Source organism: Grampus griseus, assembly GCF_964374135.1.
Source record: "Grampus griseus genome assembly, chromosome: 15".
Lineage (NCBI taxonomy): Eukaryota > Metazoa > Chordata > Mammalia > Artiodactyla > Delphinidae > Grampus > Grampus griseus.
In genome coordinates, this window is record NC_139009.1 from 15121400 (window position 1) to 15138454 (window position 17055).

Below are 17055 nucleotides of genomic sequence, written 5' to 3' on the forward strand. Positions count from 1 at the left end.
CCACATCCACATGGCTGAGACAACTTTGGCTCCACTTCCTATAGTGACATTGCTCTCTGCATCTTGCAGGATTCCATGAACCCACAGGGCTGAGGAAAAGGAAAAAGGCAGTGTAGGGGTCCTATGACCCGGCTTCCACCCTCCCTCCCTTGGGAATAGAGGTTCTGGCCCTACAGGTCCAAGTCTGCACCTCACTACGTGCCCCTCCACAGGAGAGAGTCTGCTGGCTCAGGAAGAGCACAGGGCTTGGGGGCGGTCAGAAGAGGCTGGGGGCAGCCTGGCCAGGCGCGTCGTGGTCCCTGATGTACTGTAAGATGTCCGTCTCGTCCATGGCTTGGATCTGCTGCTGCTGCTTCTGCTGCCTGGCCACAGCCTCAGATGAACCCGCCCTGGGGGGAACAGCTGGCTTTCTGAGTAGCGCTGGCTTAGCTGCCACTGGAGGCTTGGGCTGGGGCTGGGGCTGAAGCTGGGGTTTGGACTCAGCCCCCAGGTTCAGAATCTGGTCCAAGTCCTCTTCGACTCTAGAGAACCAGAGGGAGAAGCCCTGAGCACAATCTCCTGCAAAAGGGACAAGGTGCCCCCTGCCAAGGCAGGCACCCCTGCAGGGCACTGGGCTCGGTCCCCCCGCCTCCCAGCCTCGCCCTTCCACCCATCCGCCCCCGGGGAGGAACTGAGGGGCAGGGCTCTCCTTCCCTGCACCCCCGCAGCCCAGCGCGAGCAGAGCCGGCCCCTTGGCAGCCTCTGCAGGACTGCTTTTCGGGTGACCCCACTCCAGACAAGCTGGCTCCTTTAGGTGACTCCTCCTTCAACCCTTCAAGAAATAACAGTAACAGCTGCCACATACGGAGCTCCTGCTCTGGGCCACGCACTTTAGACCCATTACCTTTTGCTATCCTCAACAACCCATGGGGAGGTACAGCGCAATCTTCTCCCTGCAGATGCGGACGCTCAAGTCCTAGGAGGCCGAGCCACCTGCCTGAGGTGAAAGCATGTGGCCGGCCTGAGCTGGAACCAGTAAGTCTGACTTGAGATGCTGGGCTCTCATCCAGGCCAAGTTCAGCCAGAGAAAGAATGAATGAGGGGCTCTAAGCCATCGTGGGGTGGAGTCTGCCGGCCCACAGCGTCCCCTGGTGGGCCACCCGGGCGTTCGTTAGACACGGCCCCCTGAGGGCTGAAGCCGGCCTCGGCCATCACCCACCAAGACTCCGCCACGCCCCGGACCTGACGGCCTGTTGGTGGAACTGAAGGCCGAAGCAGTGTGACGGTCACTCAGGACCAGCCCAAGTCCTGGACATCAGGAAAGAGAGGCAGCCCCGCTCTGCCCTCTGCCCGAGGGAGCTCCTGCTGCCAGCTCCTTGTGCAAGGACTCAACCCCTGCAGACCAGGTGCACAGCGAAAAGACCCATTCAACCCATCCCCCGACCTGCCCACCCAATCAACGTTGGGCTGGGTACCTACCACGGCCGGCCTTCTCCACATCCGTTAATTCACTGAGTAATCACAAGACACTGTCTGGTAGCAGATGTTAGCTCCATTTTACAGATGTGAAAACTGGGGCACAGAAAGATGAAGGGCCTGGCCTGGGGCCCACAGCTAGCTGGGGACAGGGGAAGGAGGGCAGAGGCGCTGCAGGCAGAAGACCGGGGGGCCTCGCGCAGGCCACTTGGCCTCTCCAAGCTTTGGTTTCCCATCTGCCAAATGGCAACAGCGGCATCACCCCACAGGGTTACAACCCCTTGTACAGAGACACGCAGCGCGGCAGGCGGAGTGTGGTTCCCTCCCTCATCCTGCTACTCCTTCAGTGGCCTCAGCCCACCCCACCTGCCTGGTCCTCCGTCTCCCTAACTGTGAACGGGCTCCAGCTCAGACAGCAGCACGGCTGAGTAAAGGCAGGAGCAGAGGGGAGGCACCTCTGGCCAGAACAACTCCCGGCACCACAGGGCCTGGCAGAGGTCTACATGAGGGTGGAGGTGCCCTTCCTGGGAAGGGCTGCCTGCCAGGAAGCAGCTACTGAAGGGGCAGTGGGTCACCCTGCCTGCTTCCTCGGTCAGCCTCCTGTGATGCGGCATAGGCCCCAAGGGGAGAATTCAGAGCCTCCCACAGATGGCAGAGAAGTGAGCAAAAGGTGTCCCTCCAGACCCAGAGGGACTGGCCCAAGCCAGGCCTTGAAAGAGTGAGTTCCAGGCAATACCAGGAGGCATCACCCCGGGACAGGCTCCTCCTGGCAAGTTCAGCTCAGCTGTGTCCCCGCTCCCTCCAAGTGCTGCCCTTCCTTGAGCCCCCCTGGGGCAGGTGCTGGCTTGTCCTACATCCTCCACTGGAGGCTGGGTACCCAGGAAAAGCTCTGGGGGACTGAAATCCTCAAACAGGGGCCCTTAGGGAAATAAAGCAGCAGCTAAAAGCTTGTGTCGGAGTTCAGGATTTATACTGCTTGGCAAAGCAATGACTCTTTGGAGCGAATCAGGAGCTGGATTTGCTCTGAGGCAGAAGGTGGGGCAGTCACACCTGGGATACAGGTGGCCACAGAGCATCTCTTGCCAAGCACCCTATTTCCAACTGGGCTCCCTGAGTCACGGGTAAAAACAGGTCGCACAGACACAAGGTCCAGCTCCCCTCCCTTCCAGGCCCTGCAGGTGTGAGGTCAACCACCGAGGCCACTCCTCTTCCCCAGGTCTCTGCAGAACTTGACTAAAGACCAAAACTGGGGCCCCAGAGCAAGAGGGAACGGGGGTATCTCAGCCTCCAAACCCGGCTCAAGCGCCCCTCCATGCTGCCTCAGGATGGGATGGCAGATGCCAGTGGTGGAATGAAGGGGTGATGAAAGCACTGATGGATGGATGAATATTAGAAAGTTTATCATAAGGAAGCCCGGTTACCACCTGCATAGTCCCAGGACACACACAAAGAAAAAAAAAATACGGTTCCTGCTCTCAAGAGGGTAATTCCTTCTTTACCAGATGTCTGGCAGAGCAAAGGCAGGGTCACAGGACTCACATTCTCTATGGCAGTGACTGCCAGAGAGCCCTGTGGGATGTAGGAGGCCTTACAAAGGAAAGGGTCCCAGGGACCAACCGGAACGTGAAATGCTGCGTTGGCATCGCCCTTGAGCCACGCGTGCCCGCACACTAAAGGCTTGGAAAGTCCTGCTTAACCCGGACATCTGGCCACAGAGAGCGTTTGAAGGTAACACCTTTCAGACCCCCCAGACCGGCGTTCCGCAGAACATGGGCTGGAAAGTTCCAGTGTAATGGATTTAGTATAAACGATGCCCAAAGGTCCCACTGGGTCTGCCCCGCTAGGACATGCTGAGTCCTAGCAACGGCAGAGGCTCCCCGGGGCTGACCTGCTTCCCTGGGCCTCAGCGTCACCCCGAAGCACATAACAACAGTCCCAGCTTCTCCCAGGGAGTACTGCTGCCTGGGTGTCAGCGGTGAGGACGCAGGATGAGCGTGAACAGCTGCCAGGGGCCATGGGGAGATGTAATGGCAGGGAGCCGTCGCTGTGACTCGGGCTCGCCGGGCACTCGGAAGGCTAACAGCCCGCGGTTGCTAACGAGGGCGGGTGGTGACAGCCTCCCGGGATCGCATGTCCAGCGCCACGTAACTCTTCCTGGAAAGAGAGAGCTCAGAGTCCCGTAGACGGCCAGGCTCGGCCTGCCTCCTGGGGACATAGATGATGCGATGCAGAGACGCACAGTGCCCAGCGTGCTGAGGAAGCAGCGGCACGAGCAGAAGCCCAGGGAGAGCCTGCCGGCCCCGGGGTGGGAGGCGGAGCTGCCAGCCTCTCCTCCTCCAAGCGCTCAGAGTCCTGGAAGGGGGGGACGACGGGACACAGGCAGGCTGACCTGGGTCCCAATCCCCGCCTGTCACCTGGGAGCTGGGGGCCTTGGGCCAGTCACCTCTCCCACCCTCCATTTTCCGTAAAAAGGAGAAAATAGCACCTACGTGGAGGGTGAGGGTGGGAGGCGGTGCTGCTGTGAGAATTAAATAAGATAACATGTAAAGAGCCCAGCATACTGCTTGACACACGGCACACCCCTCGCGGCGGTCAGGTGTGCACATGTTCTGTCAATCGGCCTCCATGTAACAGGCTAAGCCTCGCTCTCCCCTCCATAAGGCCTGCCGATGGGTACCAGCCACTGCCCAGAACGTCTGCACTTTGCCCCCCCGACGTGCGCTGCGTGCTACCAAGTCAGTTTTATGTATCTGTTCCCAACCTGTTGATGCCAGTTACACTTGCTCGTGCAATTACATAATTCATTCTTTACATACCCTATTTGTATACACGCAGTCCTGTCTTTCTAGAATTTGATGAGCTGCTGACAGCCCCCCACCCAACCCTTTCATCGCACCCCACTTGCTGCCTCCTGGTCAGCCCCCACCCACAGGCTCCTGCCTCTGATGGGTCGGGATTCCCTCCCTCGGAGCCCAAGGATGGTGAAGTGCTCCCAGACTGGACGGGTCCCTGGCTCTGTCCAGGCCACTCTCAGACCTGGTAGAGCAGCACTGGGGACAGATGGTACCTGAACAGCTCCTCGGAGGCCTCCCTGCAGCCTGGGCGGGACGTGGGTCCTCCACCCCCGTGGGCAGCTGGCAGCAGTAAGGGGTCACCCAGGGGGACGGCTCCGCCGAGGTCAGGATCGTCAAACAGCTTCAGGGCTGCGGAGGAGGCAGCAGCAGAGGGGTCAGAAGAAGTCCTAGCCTGTCCTCGGCTGCCTGCGGGGTGCAGGGTGGAGAGGGTCTGGCCCAACCTCCTGGCACAGCCAGGAGAGAGGAAGCAATATTGTCACTTCGGTCTGCAAGGCAGATTGCGGAAGTACCAGAGGAACGGGGCCACGTGGGGCAAGAGACATGTGCTCACGGGGGCCTGCGGCCCTGGCCCCCGCCTCCCTCCATGCTGGGCCAGAGCCACCTGATGCCACTCCTCCCGGTTTCAAGTCCTTGCGGCCTCCCCACTGCTTTTAGGAGGAAACAGCCTCTTCAGCTCACACCCCGGGCTCCCCATGGCCCCGGCCAGCCCCCAGGGCTGCACCCCAGTCTTCCTACAAGTGCTCACTGAGCGCCAACCACCGGCCCAGGGCTGCCAGCTCTGGGATGCAGTGGTGAGCAGATACGGCTCTGACCACGGCCTCTGCCTTCGAGGAGCCGGGGTCTACTCCCCACCCTCTCACCGCCTCCACTGCTCAACGCTGCCCTTCGTGAAAGGTAACTGCAGCTTCTCCGCCTGGAATGTGCTTCGTCAGCAGCCCTGGCAAACTCCGCTGACCTTTCAGGATCCAGCTCAGGTACAGTTCCTCCACCTGACCCTCACCCAGGAAGCCTTCCCTGGGGTCCCCACAGGCACGGACGTCCTGCTAAGACCTGTTACAGGCCCAGGCTAGCCTCTAATGGTCAGGAGACGTCCTGTCTCCCTCAGGGAGGCCCTGAGGCCAGAACTGTGATTCACTCATCCAGGTGTTCTCGGCCCCAGCACAGTGCCTGGCCGTCAGTGAGCGCCTGGTGCCGGCTGAATTAATGGGTGACATCAGTTCCCTACCCTGGATGCAAACGCGGGCAGGGATAGGAAGGGTCAGAACAGGCACGAGTGTGGAAGTCCCAAGGCTGCTCAGCTTCCCTGTTCCAGCTCTGCACTGGACCCTCCCTCGGGGTCTCTGCAGGGGACACAGAGCCTCTTGTTAGACTCCAAGTCATGCAGAGCCCCAGCAGGCCGGAGGCAGGCCAGCGTCCACTCTCCACCAGGTGCCCACATCTGGCTGCAGAGGTAACAAAGGCACTTCTACACCAGTCACAACCCACACTTTTCAAAGCAGCAAAGAAAACTACTCTTTGCTTCTGAGGGATGATTAGAATAAACATACAGCCCTGGAACGTTCCAGGCTATGGGGACACAGGTGTGAGACTAGATTTCTCCAGCAGAAAATCTCTCCACTGACTGCATCTGCATCTTGTTAACACATGAGCCGTCCTGCTCATGTGTGGTGGGTCCAAAGCCACTCGTAGAGCTTGGCTGGGTCACCCGGGAGACACCGAGAGTGAAAGGAACACCCCCGGGGCTCTACTTACAGTCCCTGGGGGGCACGTCCTCTGCGGGGCTCCGGGGAGAGGGCTTCCTGCCTGGGCCAAAGAGCCCCTCGTCGGGGTCCACCTCCTCATCAAAGATGGAGAGACAGGGCGAGGGTTTGGGCTTCACGGCCACTTCCTCCGGGCGTTTCTTGGGCTTCTTGGAGCTGGGGAATCACAGACAGAATTCGAGGTTAGCACCTCTCACAAGAGCCCTGCCAGCCAGCCACACAGGCACCGGGCAGGCTTGAGCTGGTGTCGCGTAGGAGCTTTCCAAGGAGCGACAGTGAGCTGGGGACGCGCCGCTACGGAAGCGGCCCAGCCCTGCGCCCAGGGAACGGCCGCTGTGGGGAGTGTGGCAGGTAGGAGGCTGTCCGGACTACACGACTGACTGCAGACGACTCCAGCCCTGAAGGGCCAGCAGGACAGGCCACAGGCCACAGGCCGTGCCCTCCTTCCGGAGCTGCGAGGCCACACCACCTCAGCACCCCGGGGGCCAGGCTCATCACAGAGCCACCGACAGCCGCTCGGACACAGGGATGGACGCACCTGAGGCTGCACACCTCAGGGCCTGGACCCAGGGGAGAACAGAAGGCAGCCTTGGGCAATGCTCCCTTGTTTCCACCCACACATCCCCCCTTCCCTTGAGCGGTCTAACCTCCGTCGTTCCAGAAAACACTTCAGTCCCACTGAGCCAGCATCGCCTCCTTCGGGAAACCCCTCTGGCTACTCAGAGCCCCAGTCACCTCTGCACCCCTCGGGTGCCTTTGCGTCTCATTCATCGACTGGCCAAGGTCCTGCTTTGGGCCAGACACTGCTGCGGGAAACCAGGAGGGGACTCGGGGAAGCTTCGGGCCCCGGGAGGGCTTTATTTCCTGATCCGGGTGGTGGTTACACAGCGGACATGGCAGCCTTCAGGGAGCTGAAGACTGCAGATCTACACACGTCACTGGAAGGTATAGCGCCAGGAAATAAACAAACCTGGTTTTATTTTAACAAGGTGATCCAACCCCTGCTGGTGGTGCCTAAATTAGCCATTTTAAGGTTCCTGCAAACAACAGAAATAAGCTTCTAACCGGAAGTGGGGCTTCCGTGCGCCTGTCTGCCTGGAGGGCCGTTCCACTGGACCGAGGCCACCAGCTGAGCTCATGCGGGCGATACTGTGCAGTCAAACTGTGCTGATACCACCGTAAACAACACACAGATTAACCAGCAGCAGAGAAACAGCAGCAGGGCGGCCCTGGGTGTAGGAGGCCAGGGCGCTCAGAGGTGGCTGTTCCCACGGTCTGGATTTAGGTGTCTGCTAGAATTTCAGTCTCCCGGTGGAGGTGGGGAGAAGCTAGGAGAGGTGAGGCTGCACCTGCTGGAAGGCCGCGGGACCAACACTCCTCGGCGCTCAGGGCCGAGGCCCCAGCGGGAAGATCTCTCTCAGCAGACGAGGAAACGGTGGTTCAAGAAGCTGGGTGTCTGCTGAAGGCCACACGGCAGGCAGGGCCAGGGACTCAATGGCCGCACCCCAGTCCCTGCACTTTTCTCCATCTCGGGCACAAGCCAGATGGGCTCAGGCCACAGGCCACCAGGGCCACACCTCCGCTGTGGTGTCATCCCCAGGCCCTGCCTGTGGTGCTGGGCAAGGTGAAGGGAGCCTGGGCTCCTCCAGAAACTTCATCTGCGCTTCCTCACACGTCTTAAGGAGTCAGGGTGTCCTGCTTTTCCTGGGATGTCTTCCCCTTCTGCCTCACAGACCAGGCAGAGCCAGCGCCGCTCTAATGACCCCTAGTAAGCGGGTACCGACGAGGCCCTGGCCTTCGGGGCAGGCCAGCTGGAGATGGCCATAGCCAGCCGAGACCCGCTGAATGAGAACCCCAGCGGCAGGCGCCGGGAGCCGCTTGTGTCCCTGTGGACGCTGATGACCGGCCATGTTTGGGAGCCACTGGACCAGCCAGGGGCCTGCGGGCTCCGTCCCACGGCTGCCCCTCAATTACCCGTCGCAGCCGCCCTTTGCCTGGCTGTGCTTCTGCACCCGGCAGGGGCTGCCACAGTGAAGGGCGGGGAGCCCCCAGCAGGGAGCTCGCAGCCAGCGTCCGCAGGTCCACCCTGCTCGGAACCGGAACCGGCAGCTCTGAAACCACCCGTGGGGAAGGCACACACACATCCTCCCCAGCAGACTGGCCCCCTGGGGCAGGGGCTGGGGCTTCCCACCAACCAGAAATCAGAGGCAGCACAGAGAGAAGGGAGGGTCTGAAGAACAAAGGAAGTGAACGGACAGACGTGATTAATTATCTCTGGAGGAGCCAGGCAGAGATTTCAACGATTTTCCTTCTTGCACCTACTTCTGGTTCGGAGAGCACAAATTAGGCCTGGCTTTCCTGCTATGTGAGTTTTCCTCTCAAATCCGATGAATGTTCCTGTTTTTCTCCCTGGAGACATTTTTTATCTTCTGTGTCTTGAACTGAAATAAAGCGACTCTACAGCCCATGGGGCTGCTCAGTCAGGCACCATCTAAACCCCACGCTGTTCCTCCTGGGCCATCCTCCGTCTCCCCGACTACCTCCGACCCGTCTCCAGGGGAGACAAAGAAGAAGAAGAAACACGGAGCTTTGATGGCCGAAAGCCCCAGGGTCCTGTCCTGGTTAGCCCCAAATTCTGGGGACTCAGTAGTGTGCCTGGTCCAGAGCAGACACTCAATAAATATTAGACGAAAGAACAGATGGATGGAGGGGCGGCGCAAGGATGGACAGACAGACAGACGGATGGGGGGAAAGGGAGTGAAGAGAGAGGGGCGGCCAGCATCATCTCAGACAGAGGCCTTCCACCCCACGGCTCCTCCTCCAGGGATCTCGCAGGCACCCCAGCTGGTCTCTCCAGCAGCCCCTCGGCCCTCCCGTAAGAAAAGCTCATCCTTTCACTCGGAGTGACTTCTATGTGCCAGCGCTTGGGAAGTACCTCCCACGGGCAAGAACCTGTGCTGGGTGATGAGGGCACAGAGGTGAGGAAGACCTGGCACTGTCCCCAGCAGCTCACAGCCGAGCAGGGTCACAGACATACACCCGTCATCACCACACAGGGCACTCATTCCGTGATAGCCGGAGCCCCGAGGAAGGAGCCAACCCAGCCCGAGGGCTTCCTAGGGGAGGTGGCGTAGAGGAGGGCAGTGACCTGTGGGGCTGAGGGCAGAAGACTGACACAGGCAGAGAGACCCTCAATCTGTGAGGGGCTATGGGACTGGGCACCACCGGGAACCCAGTGCCCCGTGGAAGCTTTGCTCCTGGTCCCTGGAGGAACGACCAGGGCCCGGACTGGGGAAAATGAGAGCAGGGAGGCCGTCAGAAGGCAAAGTGCTGATAAATGTGGACTGCTGAAGTGACCCGTGGGCAGAAGGGACAAGTTTAGGATGGTGCCAGATTCTGACTCAGGGACAGGACAGGCATTTCAATGTCAGGTGAGTCACTCAGACTCCAAGCCCGTCCCCTCCCCTCCCTCACACATCGTGTGAACGTGGACTCAGACTGCACACACGGCTACGGTCCTGGCGCCCCCTCTGTCCCCCCTCAGCTCCTTTCCACCTGCATCCACCCGGGTGCCCGCAGGACACACCACCCAGTTCTGCCGTGCCCGCCACCAGCACACCCTCTGCACGGAGCCATAAAGGATGCCCCCCCTTCTCCCTCCTCCAAAGGAAGGCTGGTACGATCAGACTCCTGTCACCAGGGATGGGGCAACTGAGCATCAAACAGTGGGGTCTGCAATGGACGGAACCGCAGCTGCCGACCTTGTGCGGGTTCCCGCACAGCACGGGTTGCAGGAGGTCGGGGGTGGGGGGCGGTGGGGGGAGGTCCCTGGACGGGTGCAGGCACATGGAACCATGCTCCTGCAGTGCACACGCGTGTGCACGCACAGACGTCAGCTTTCCTGCTGTGTGTGCCTGATAGAAGACAGATGTCCAGGCCAGGCCACATCCTGCAGGCGGGCGGGGAGCGCGCATGAGTGACAGGCGGCAGGTGCCACAGCTGACAGCTCTGATAGGCCAAGGAGCGGCCCTGCTCCACGGGGCTCAGGCGGCTCTGGTGACAGGGACTGACATGAGAACGTCCTCCCCTCCGGCCACCCAGGGGGCTTGTGTCAGTGTTCCCGGATGCACCTGCCCCTGTGACAGATCCCCGATGGGGACCAAGGGCCCAGGTCCTGAGTGCACTTGAGTTGCAGAGGCATCTCCTAGACTAACCAGAAGACGGTGGATCCTTCTGAAGCCAAGACTCACAGACAACATAACTGTTACCTTCAGAGCCAGGGTGATACTAAATCAGACACGGAAATCAACTCTTTTCCAAGCGTGTAACGTTCCTGCTTCAAAATACAGCACTTTTCACTTTTTAATCTTAAATTCACTTTCTTTTTTTTTCCCCATTAGTGAAAATTCTCGGAGTGCCAGTAAATGAACTTGTGATGTTCATTCCAGGACAATGTGATTTGCAGCAGCGCTAGGCAACGGGCTTCCGCCGCGACCCGATCACAGGAGTCGCGCCAATCACGGAGGACAGGCATTCACCCTGTGGGCCCACACCAGCCTCGCTGGGCCAGGGGATTCAGGAAAGCACTGGAGGAAGGGTGAGCAGGGTTGGGAAAGCTGTGCTCCAGGCAGAGAGAAGACCCCTGTGAAAACGCTGAGGTGGGAAGGGCTTGGTATGTTCAAGTGCCCAACAACTGGACGGCAGGTGCATGGAGGGAGGAGGGGGAGGGTCTGAGGGGAAGTCGGGCCACATCCCGCAGGGCCGGGGATGGGGGCATTATGACCGGTCTGAGGGAGGACCCCCTGGAGGGGGATGCAGGAGAACCTGTGTACGACCCCAGGCCAGTCATTTCACTCTCTGAGTGTCTCCTTATCTGTTCAGTGGGAACAAGGAATGATCTGGAAGGTGCAAAGTGGAGCCTGTACGCTGCTGGGCAAAGCAGAGGCCCGTGATCACAGGCGCTGCTTGAGGACGTCTAGCTCACATTGTGTTTCGTCCCAACTGCCTCCATTCTGGGCTCTACAAAGTAAACCGGCCAGTCCAGGTAGCTGCCCTGGACGCCCATCATTTGCTCCTTTCCCACAAGTCACATCCTCAGCAGCCCCAGCCTGACTCTCCAGGCCACTGGGCACCCTCCCCGCCCCGCGAGGGACCAGGACCTCAGGGACCTCTCTCTCTTCTCAGCTTGTGGGGGATGACATTTCTCCTTCTCTGCACAGGGGCGGCCAAATGTTGCCCCTCACCCACCACGACAGCAGCACCAAGAAACCAGGGCGGCCCAGCTGAAGGGGCTCTGCCACCCCCGGCTTGAAAGCAAAACTCCCAACCCTGATCACACCCACGGCGGCCCCGACAGACCGTATGAACAAACAGGCAACCGCCAGGCCAGATATAAACAGAACCCGCAACCTGCAGCCACCGGCCCAGGAAGCCACACCGCAGTCTCTGCAGCTATGGCCCCAGTGGCCAGGCCTTGATCGGTAACTGCCAGCTTCCCTCGTCTTCACCCTGCTTCCCGCTTATTAGGCCCAGCGACAGAGGCAAATATGCTCCCCCAAGCAAACACGCAGGCTGCAGGCCGCCCCACTTCTGGTTAGGCCTCTGGCTTTCGCATGCCAATAGTCTACAGTCAGGCAGACCCGAGCCTTCCCCTTCTGCCACCAGAAATCTTTCCTGCTCCCCGCCTGCCTGTGAGTCTCTGCCCAAACGCAGGTGATGGTGGCTAAGTCCCCTGCTATGGCCTGCTCTGAATAAGTGGCCTTTGCGTGTTCTCATCTGGGCGGTCTTCGTTTATTCCAATACCCCCAACGACACTCCAAACGCTGACGTGACCAGTGGACGCTGGTGGTCCTTGCGGCGAAGAACACCCATCCCCTACATCACCCGCCATGGAGAGCAAATGGACCGGGGCTGTGAAGTGGGCACCCGGCACAGGTGGGCGTCTCGGTCTGGGGTTGATGGGGTAAGTCCTGGGCCAGGAGTCAAGAGGACGCAGCTCCCGCTTGGACCACGCCCCAGACCGTGTGATCCTGGAGAGGCTCCTTAATTATAACCACAAAGACGCTGGAGGGGAGGCAAAGGCCCTTGTGTACACAACACACGAGGCCGATATCTGCATGACAACAGGAAATGGAAAAGCTGCCTTTTCCATTTCAATTGTGTACTTTAAACACCCAAGGGTTTTTTCAGAGCAAAGTAAACCTGAAATAGTGTTAACATCATACAAAGGAAATTTCCTGTACTTCATCCCGTTTTACCCTTACAATCACTGGGCCTGGACTTTAATTTACAAAGAGAGAAACTGTGGCTTTTGAGAAGTTCAGCAACCCACCCAGGGCCCACCGGCTGCTAAGTGGCAGAGCCGGGACTTGAACCTGGGACAGTCAGCCGCTAGCCCTGCTCTGGGGTGACCACACATCTTAGGCTTTCCTGCTTTTCCATCCAGTGGCCTTCAAACCACGCTCAGGGGCCCTGGCCTTCTGCAAAGCTGCCCAGGGCCGCCACCGGGGTGGGCTGAGGCTGAGGGGCAGAGATCCAGTCCCCACTCCTGTCCCAACCCGGCCAACTTTACTTCTGTCTGTTTCATATATCAGGGTCCTGTATGAGATTTCTCTAGAACCAAAGCGTCTTGCTACTCAGTTAGAAAAGTGGAAGGCACTGTTCCATGTGTTTGTCCCTGACACTTCTATTCACTCAGGACAGACTCTGTGCACTGCCGTGGATGGGGAAACCCATGCCCGTAGGGGGTGCTGTGGTCACCCCTAACGGTAGCTGATGCTGCAATCACCGTGACAGCTCTAGGGTGAGACGAAGGGGCCCACTGTGCCCCCTGCACGCTCCTTGTTTGGACCCAGGACGGCCGAGGCTAAGTGCTGTGCGTGGAGGTACAGCGCGAGGCCGCCAGCCCTGGCTCACAGCCCCGAGAGCGATAGGAAGAACGGCCCTCCAGCAGGAGACCAGAGAGGGAGACCCGAGAGACAGTGGTGGGCCGGGGGCTGAGAGTAACAGGAAAGGCCTCCCCGAGCCCGCCTACTGGAACCCCTGTGAGTGGCAGAGCCTGGCGGCTGGTGCACCTGCTCTCTGCATCACTGTCCTCCTGCTTCTCCCAGACTTCTGCTGAGCTCGGTTTGGGGGGCTCCTCAAGCAGGAATTTGCCTGTGGAGCGTGCCAAGAGCTCGTTAAAACACAGGTTCTTGGGCCCCGTCCAGGTTCGAGGGAGCCTGAGGTGGAACCTGCATTTCTAACCAGCTCCAGGTGGTGCAGAATTCCCGGCCGGGCTCTGCTCTCCTAGGCGGGGTCTGGAACCCTAAAGGGGCCGTAAGCCCAAAAGGGACAGCCGGGATACTTAGCAAGAGGCGTCCGAGGAGGAGCAGCTCCTGGGGCCCCTCGTGAGGCGGGGTGAGGCCAAGCTGTCCCTGCAGAGCTCCTGTCCTTGGGGGTCGCCTCGCTTCTCTATCTTGGAAACGGTGGTGAGGCGATGGCTGACCTTATTGTGGTAATCATTTCACACTACGTAGGTGCATCGCGTCATCACATGGTGCACCTTAACCTTACACACGTCACATGGCAATTTTATCTCAATAAAGCTGGGGGGAAAATAAGTAAATCTTGGGTTAGTAGATCTGGGGGCACCTGGCAGCGTGCTGGAAGTCTTCAGAACCACAGAATGATCCCAGAGTAGCAGTTCCATCCGAATAAAGGAAGCAAGGTATTTTTATACTAAAACACATACGGTTATTTTAGGAAAGATATAGCAAAATCTGTATAAATATTTATGACAAAACACATGATTCACGTTCCAGAGAAACGTCCAGCTTCACCACTTGAGGCCACGGCACAGGGCCCCGGGTGCTGGCTCCCCCTCCTTGGAGCAGACAGCAGAAAGCCCAGTCTTACAGGAAAGCGTGATCCTGCAGGAGCCAGCCTGCCCCTTGGGAAGCTGAGGGTCCTCAGGGACCTGGGGCCTGGAGGTTGCGGAGCTCCCTGGACACTGGGGGAAGAGGAGGGGGCAGCGGGCCTTGTGGATGGGCAGGGTTTGGAAAAGCAGGGAGGACTTCCCAACACAGGGGAATTAAGTCCTTAAAGACCCCTTCACTGGAGAGGCACAACCAAGACCCCCAGCAGAAGCTTTTAGGACCTTGTTCTGGGTCAGGTGACTGGGGGGAAAGCTCAACAGAATAAACACTCCATACATGAACAAGTTCTTTCATTGCCTGTAATAGCAAAAACCTATGGAAAACACCACAGTGTCCCCCAGCGGGGGCCTGGGAATGCCATTTACAGCACATCAGCCTGATGGGCTAGCACCAAGTTAAGAATGTACAAGTCTATTTACTGATCCGGAAAAACCCAGTATGTAAGCTGAAAAAAAGCAAATTATGGAATGGCGCACATAACGCAGTTCCATTTCGGTAGTAAAACGTGCATATCCAAAAGTGTACACCTTTCATGATGAAAGGGCTTTTAGCGGTGTTTGCAATATTTCTACGCTAATCATACATCATTTGAGTTACAATTTAAAATGTTCCTCGCAGAGTATTTCCAGCAGAAGGCAAAACTATTATGGGAGAACTTCACCTTTCTCAGGACGGTGAAGTCTCTAAAATAGAAAGTTAAACATGAAAACTGTGTTCCACATGGAAACCGATCGTGAGGACATAAAGTGCAAGAGCGGAGTGTAAAAAGGCATGTGTACTATGTCTGCAGTTACATGGACTGGCCGGGACAGGGACACACAAAAATTCCGAAAAGAGGAGCGTGGCAGCGTGGGATTTGGAGGCGGTGAGGGCTTTGTCTATCCTGAGGCACTTTCTAAGCGTGCAGCAGTGCGTCCTTCCCTAATCAAAACCAGGTTTTACAGACAAAGGAAAGCCAGGCTTTGTGCCGTGGCCCCCACCCGTCCAGCAACCCCACAGTGGAGAAACAGCGCCCCGGCGCGGCCACGGCAGGAAGGGCCAGCGCCTGCCGCCTGGAAACGTGGCCGCTTGGGGAAGGCCGGCATCCGGCCCAGATGGGCGCTCAGGGAGGTGGGGGGCTGGGAGAGCAAGGATGCCGCAGCCGCAGCCGCAGCCGCAGAGGAACTGAGGGCACAGGATGGAGAAATATGCAGGCCAAGCATAAGTCTCATGCAAAGAACAGAATGTTCCTCACCAGAGGGTCGGGTAGGCAGCCTTGTACAAAGAAGTCAACAGGCCCACCTGGGTGTCCCACGAGAGGCCAAGGGGACACCCTCACTTCAAGGGAGGGCCCTGCCACACACAAGGCACTAGCCAAGTCCCCGCGCAACTCTGTCCTCAATTTTCCCATCTCTGAAGGGGGTATAATCCTAGGGCCCTGCCTGCCTCCCAATCTGCTGGGAGACTGGGATCCGGGGACAGGGCAGGGAGGTGACACCAAGTCCTGACTGCCATCTGGGGCTGGATGAATTTGGATGAGCTACTGGACTCCAAATGTCAGCTTCCTCACACACAGAACGAGCCCGACGCCAGAACTCGCTTCCTAGGGCACCATTTCCCAAACCAGACCCACGGTGGATATGGAAAGCAATTTGGTTGAGTCATGACCCTTAAAAAAAAAAAGAAATAGAATAGAAAATATCTATTCATGTAAATGCTAATCAGTTCCTGGCATTTAATAAACTCTCAGAAAATGTTAGTTGTTATTATTCCCAGTGGAGACGACAGCACTGACTATTGTCACATCGGTATTAAAAGAAAGACCGGCAGAAGGTCAAAAGCCTCCGGGATCCCTTTTAGGTGCTCAGCTCTCCTCGGATTCAGAAAGGAGGCCCCCCGAGTGCAGAGCTGGGGATGGTGCTGGGGCGCAGGGGGTCCCCAGACAGCCAGCACCTCACCCAACCATCTGCTACTGGAGTAAGCAGGGAATTAAAGGCGGCCCTTGCCAACCCCAAAGAGCGTTTTCCTACCCAAAAAAGGAGCTGCTTTGCTAAGCACGTCCTTTAGCCAGAGGCTGGCACAAACCACGCAAGCCCATAGCAGTCTGGCAGCAAGTAACATGTGGTTACTCAGAATAACAGAGAGGCTGAGTTCAAACAAATACAGCCCAACAAGGCCCTCGGGTCGCACAAGGCTGATAACGAGCGGCTATTACTAACTTCTCCCGACATAACCTCGCAGTCACTCCCACAGGCCGCTGACCCCCTCCTAGGACAAGGCCAGCGGGGGTGGGAGGTGCTGGAAGGGCCTGACACCTGGCACCAAGGAGCGGCAGGACCTCCAGCTCCGGCCCCCGTCTCCCCGAGCGCCTGGGATCTTTCCCAAGTCTGACTCCTCGTCCCCTCCAGGCTGGTCTCACGTCGACCCTGCAGCCACATGTCCTCATGTGCCCACCCTCACACACCCCACTAGGAGAGGAAGGCCTGCGGGTGGTGGGCAGTGCTCTCTCGACTGTATTTTTCACGCTGTTTAAGTTGAACTTGTCCCTGCCTGATTTCTCTTTGGCTCTAATTTCTTTCTGGAACAGGACCTGCGAGACAGGCAGAGAGAATGTCACTGGGTCTGTGGTCTGTCCACCTCTGCAGAGGTGGTGGGGCAGAACGATGGGGCCGTGACGTCTAACTCACTTAATTTTCATGAGAGCCGCAAAAGATGGGTGCTATCATTATCCTGCTTTCCTTGCAGAAAACTGAAGGAAAGGGGTAAATTGCCGGGATTCTGGTCCAGGGAGTCTGGCTCCGCAGTCCAGGACAGGACCCTGAGCTCGGTTGGAACCCCAGTACCATTAGCCACCAAGCCGCCTGACCTCGGGCAAGGCACCTGGCCTCTGCAGACGTCAGTTTCTTTAATCTGTCCAATGGCATACTAACAGCTGTTTGCGGGGCAGGCTGTCAATGAGACACAGTAGACAAAGTGCAAAGTACAATGCCAGGTGCGTATTAGGTGCTCAAAATCAGCAGTTCCCACCTTGTTTCTTGCTCATTCGGGCCAAGAAGTGAGGGTCCTGGGAGGCGGGCTGCGTCTGTCGGG

The 17055-nt window shown here is 58.3% G+C and overlaps 1 protein-coding gene across 1 annotated transcript in view; it reads right to left on the minus strand.

Moving 5' to 3' along the window:
- Positions 1 to 226: 226 nt before the first annotated feature.
- Positions 227 to 17055, minus strand: part of HS1BP3 (HCLS1 binding protein 3) — a 33697-nt gene continuing 16868 nt past the window's right edge. Inside the window, exons 5-7 of the mRNA XM_082671941.1 lie at positions 6063 to 6226; positions 4523 to 4658; positions 227 to 521 (exon numbers count right to left, since the gene is read on the minus strand). Coding sequence (XP_082528067.1) covers positions 257 to 521; positions 4523 to 4658; positions 6063 to 6226 — 565 coding nt within the window. The 3' untranslated portion in view covers positions 227 to 256. The remainder of the gene's footprint in view (positions 522 to 4522; positions 4659 to 6062; positions 6227 to 17055) is intronic.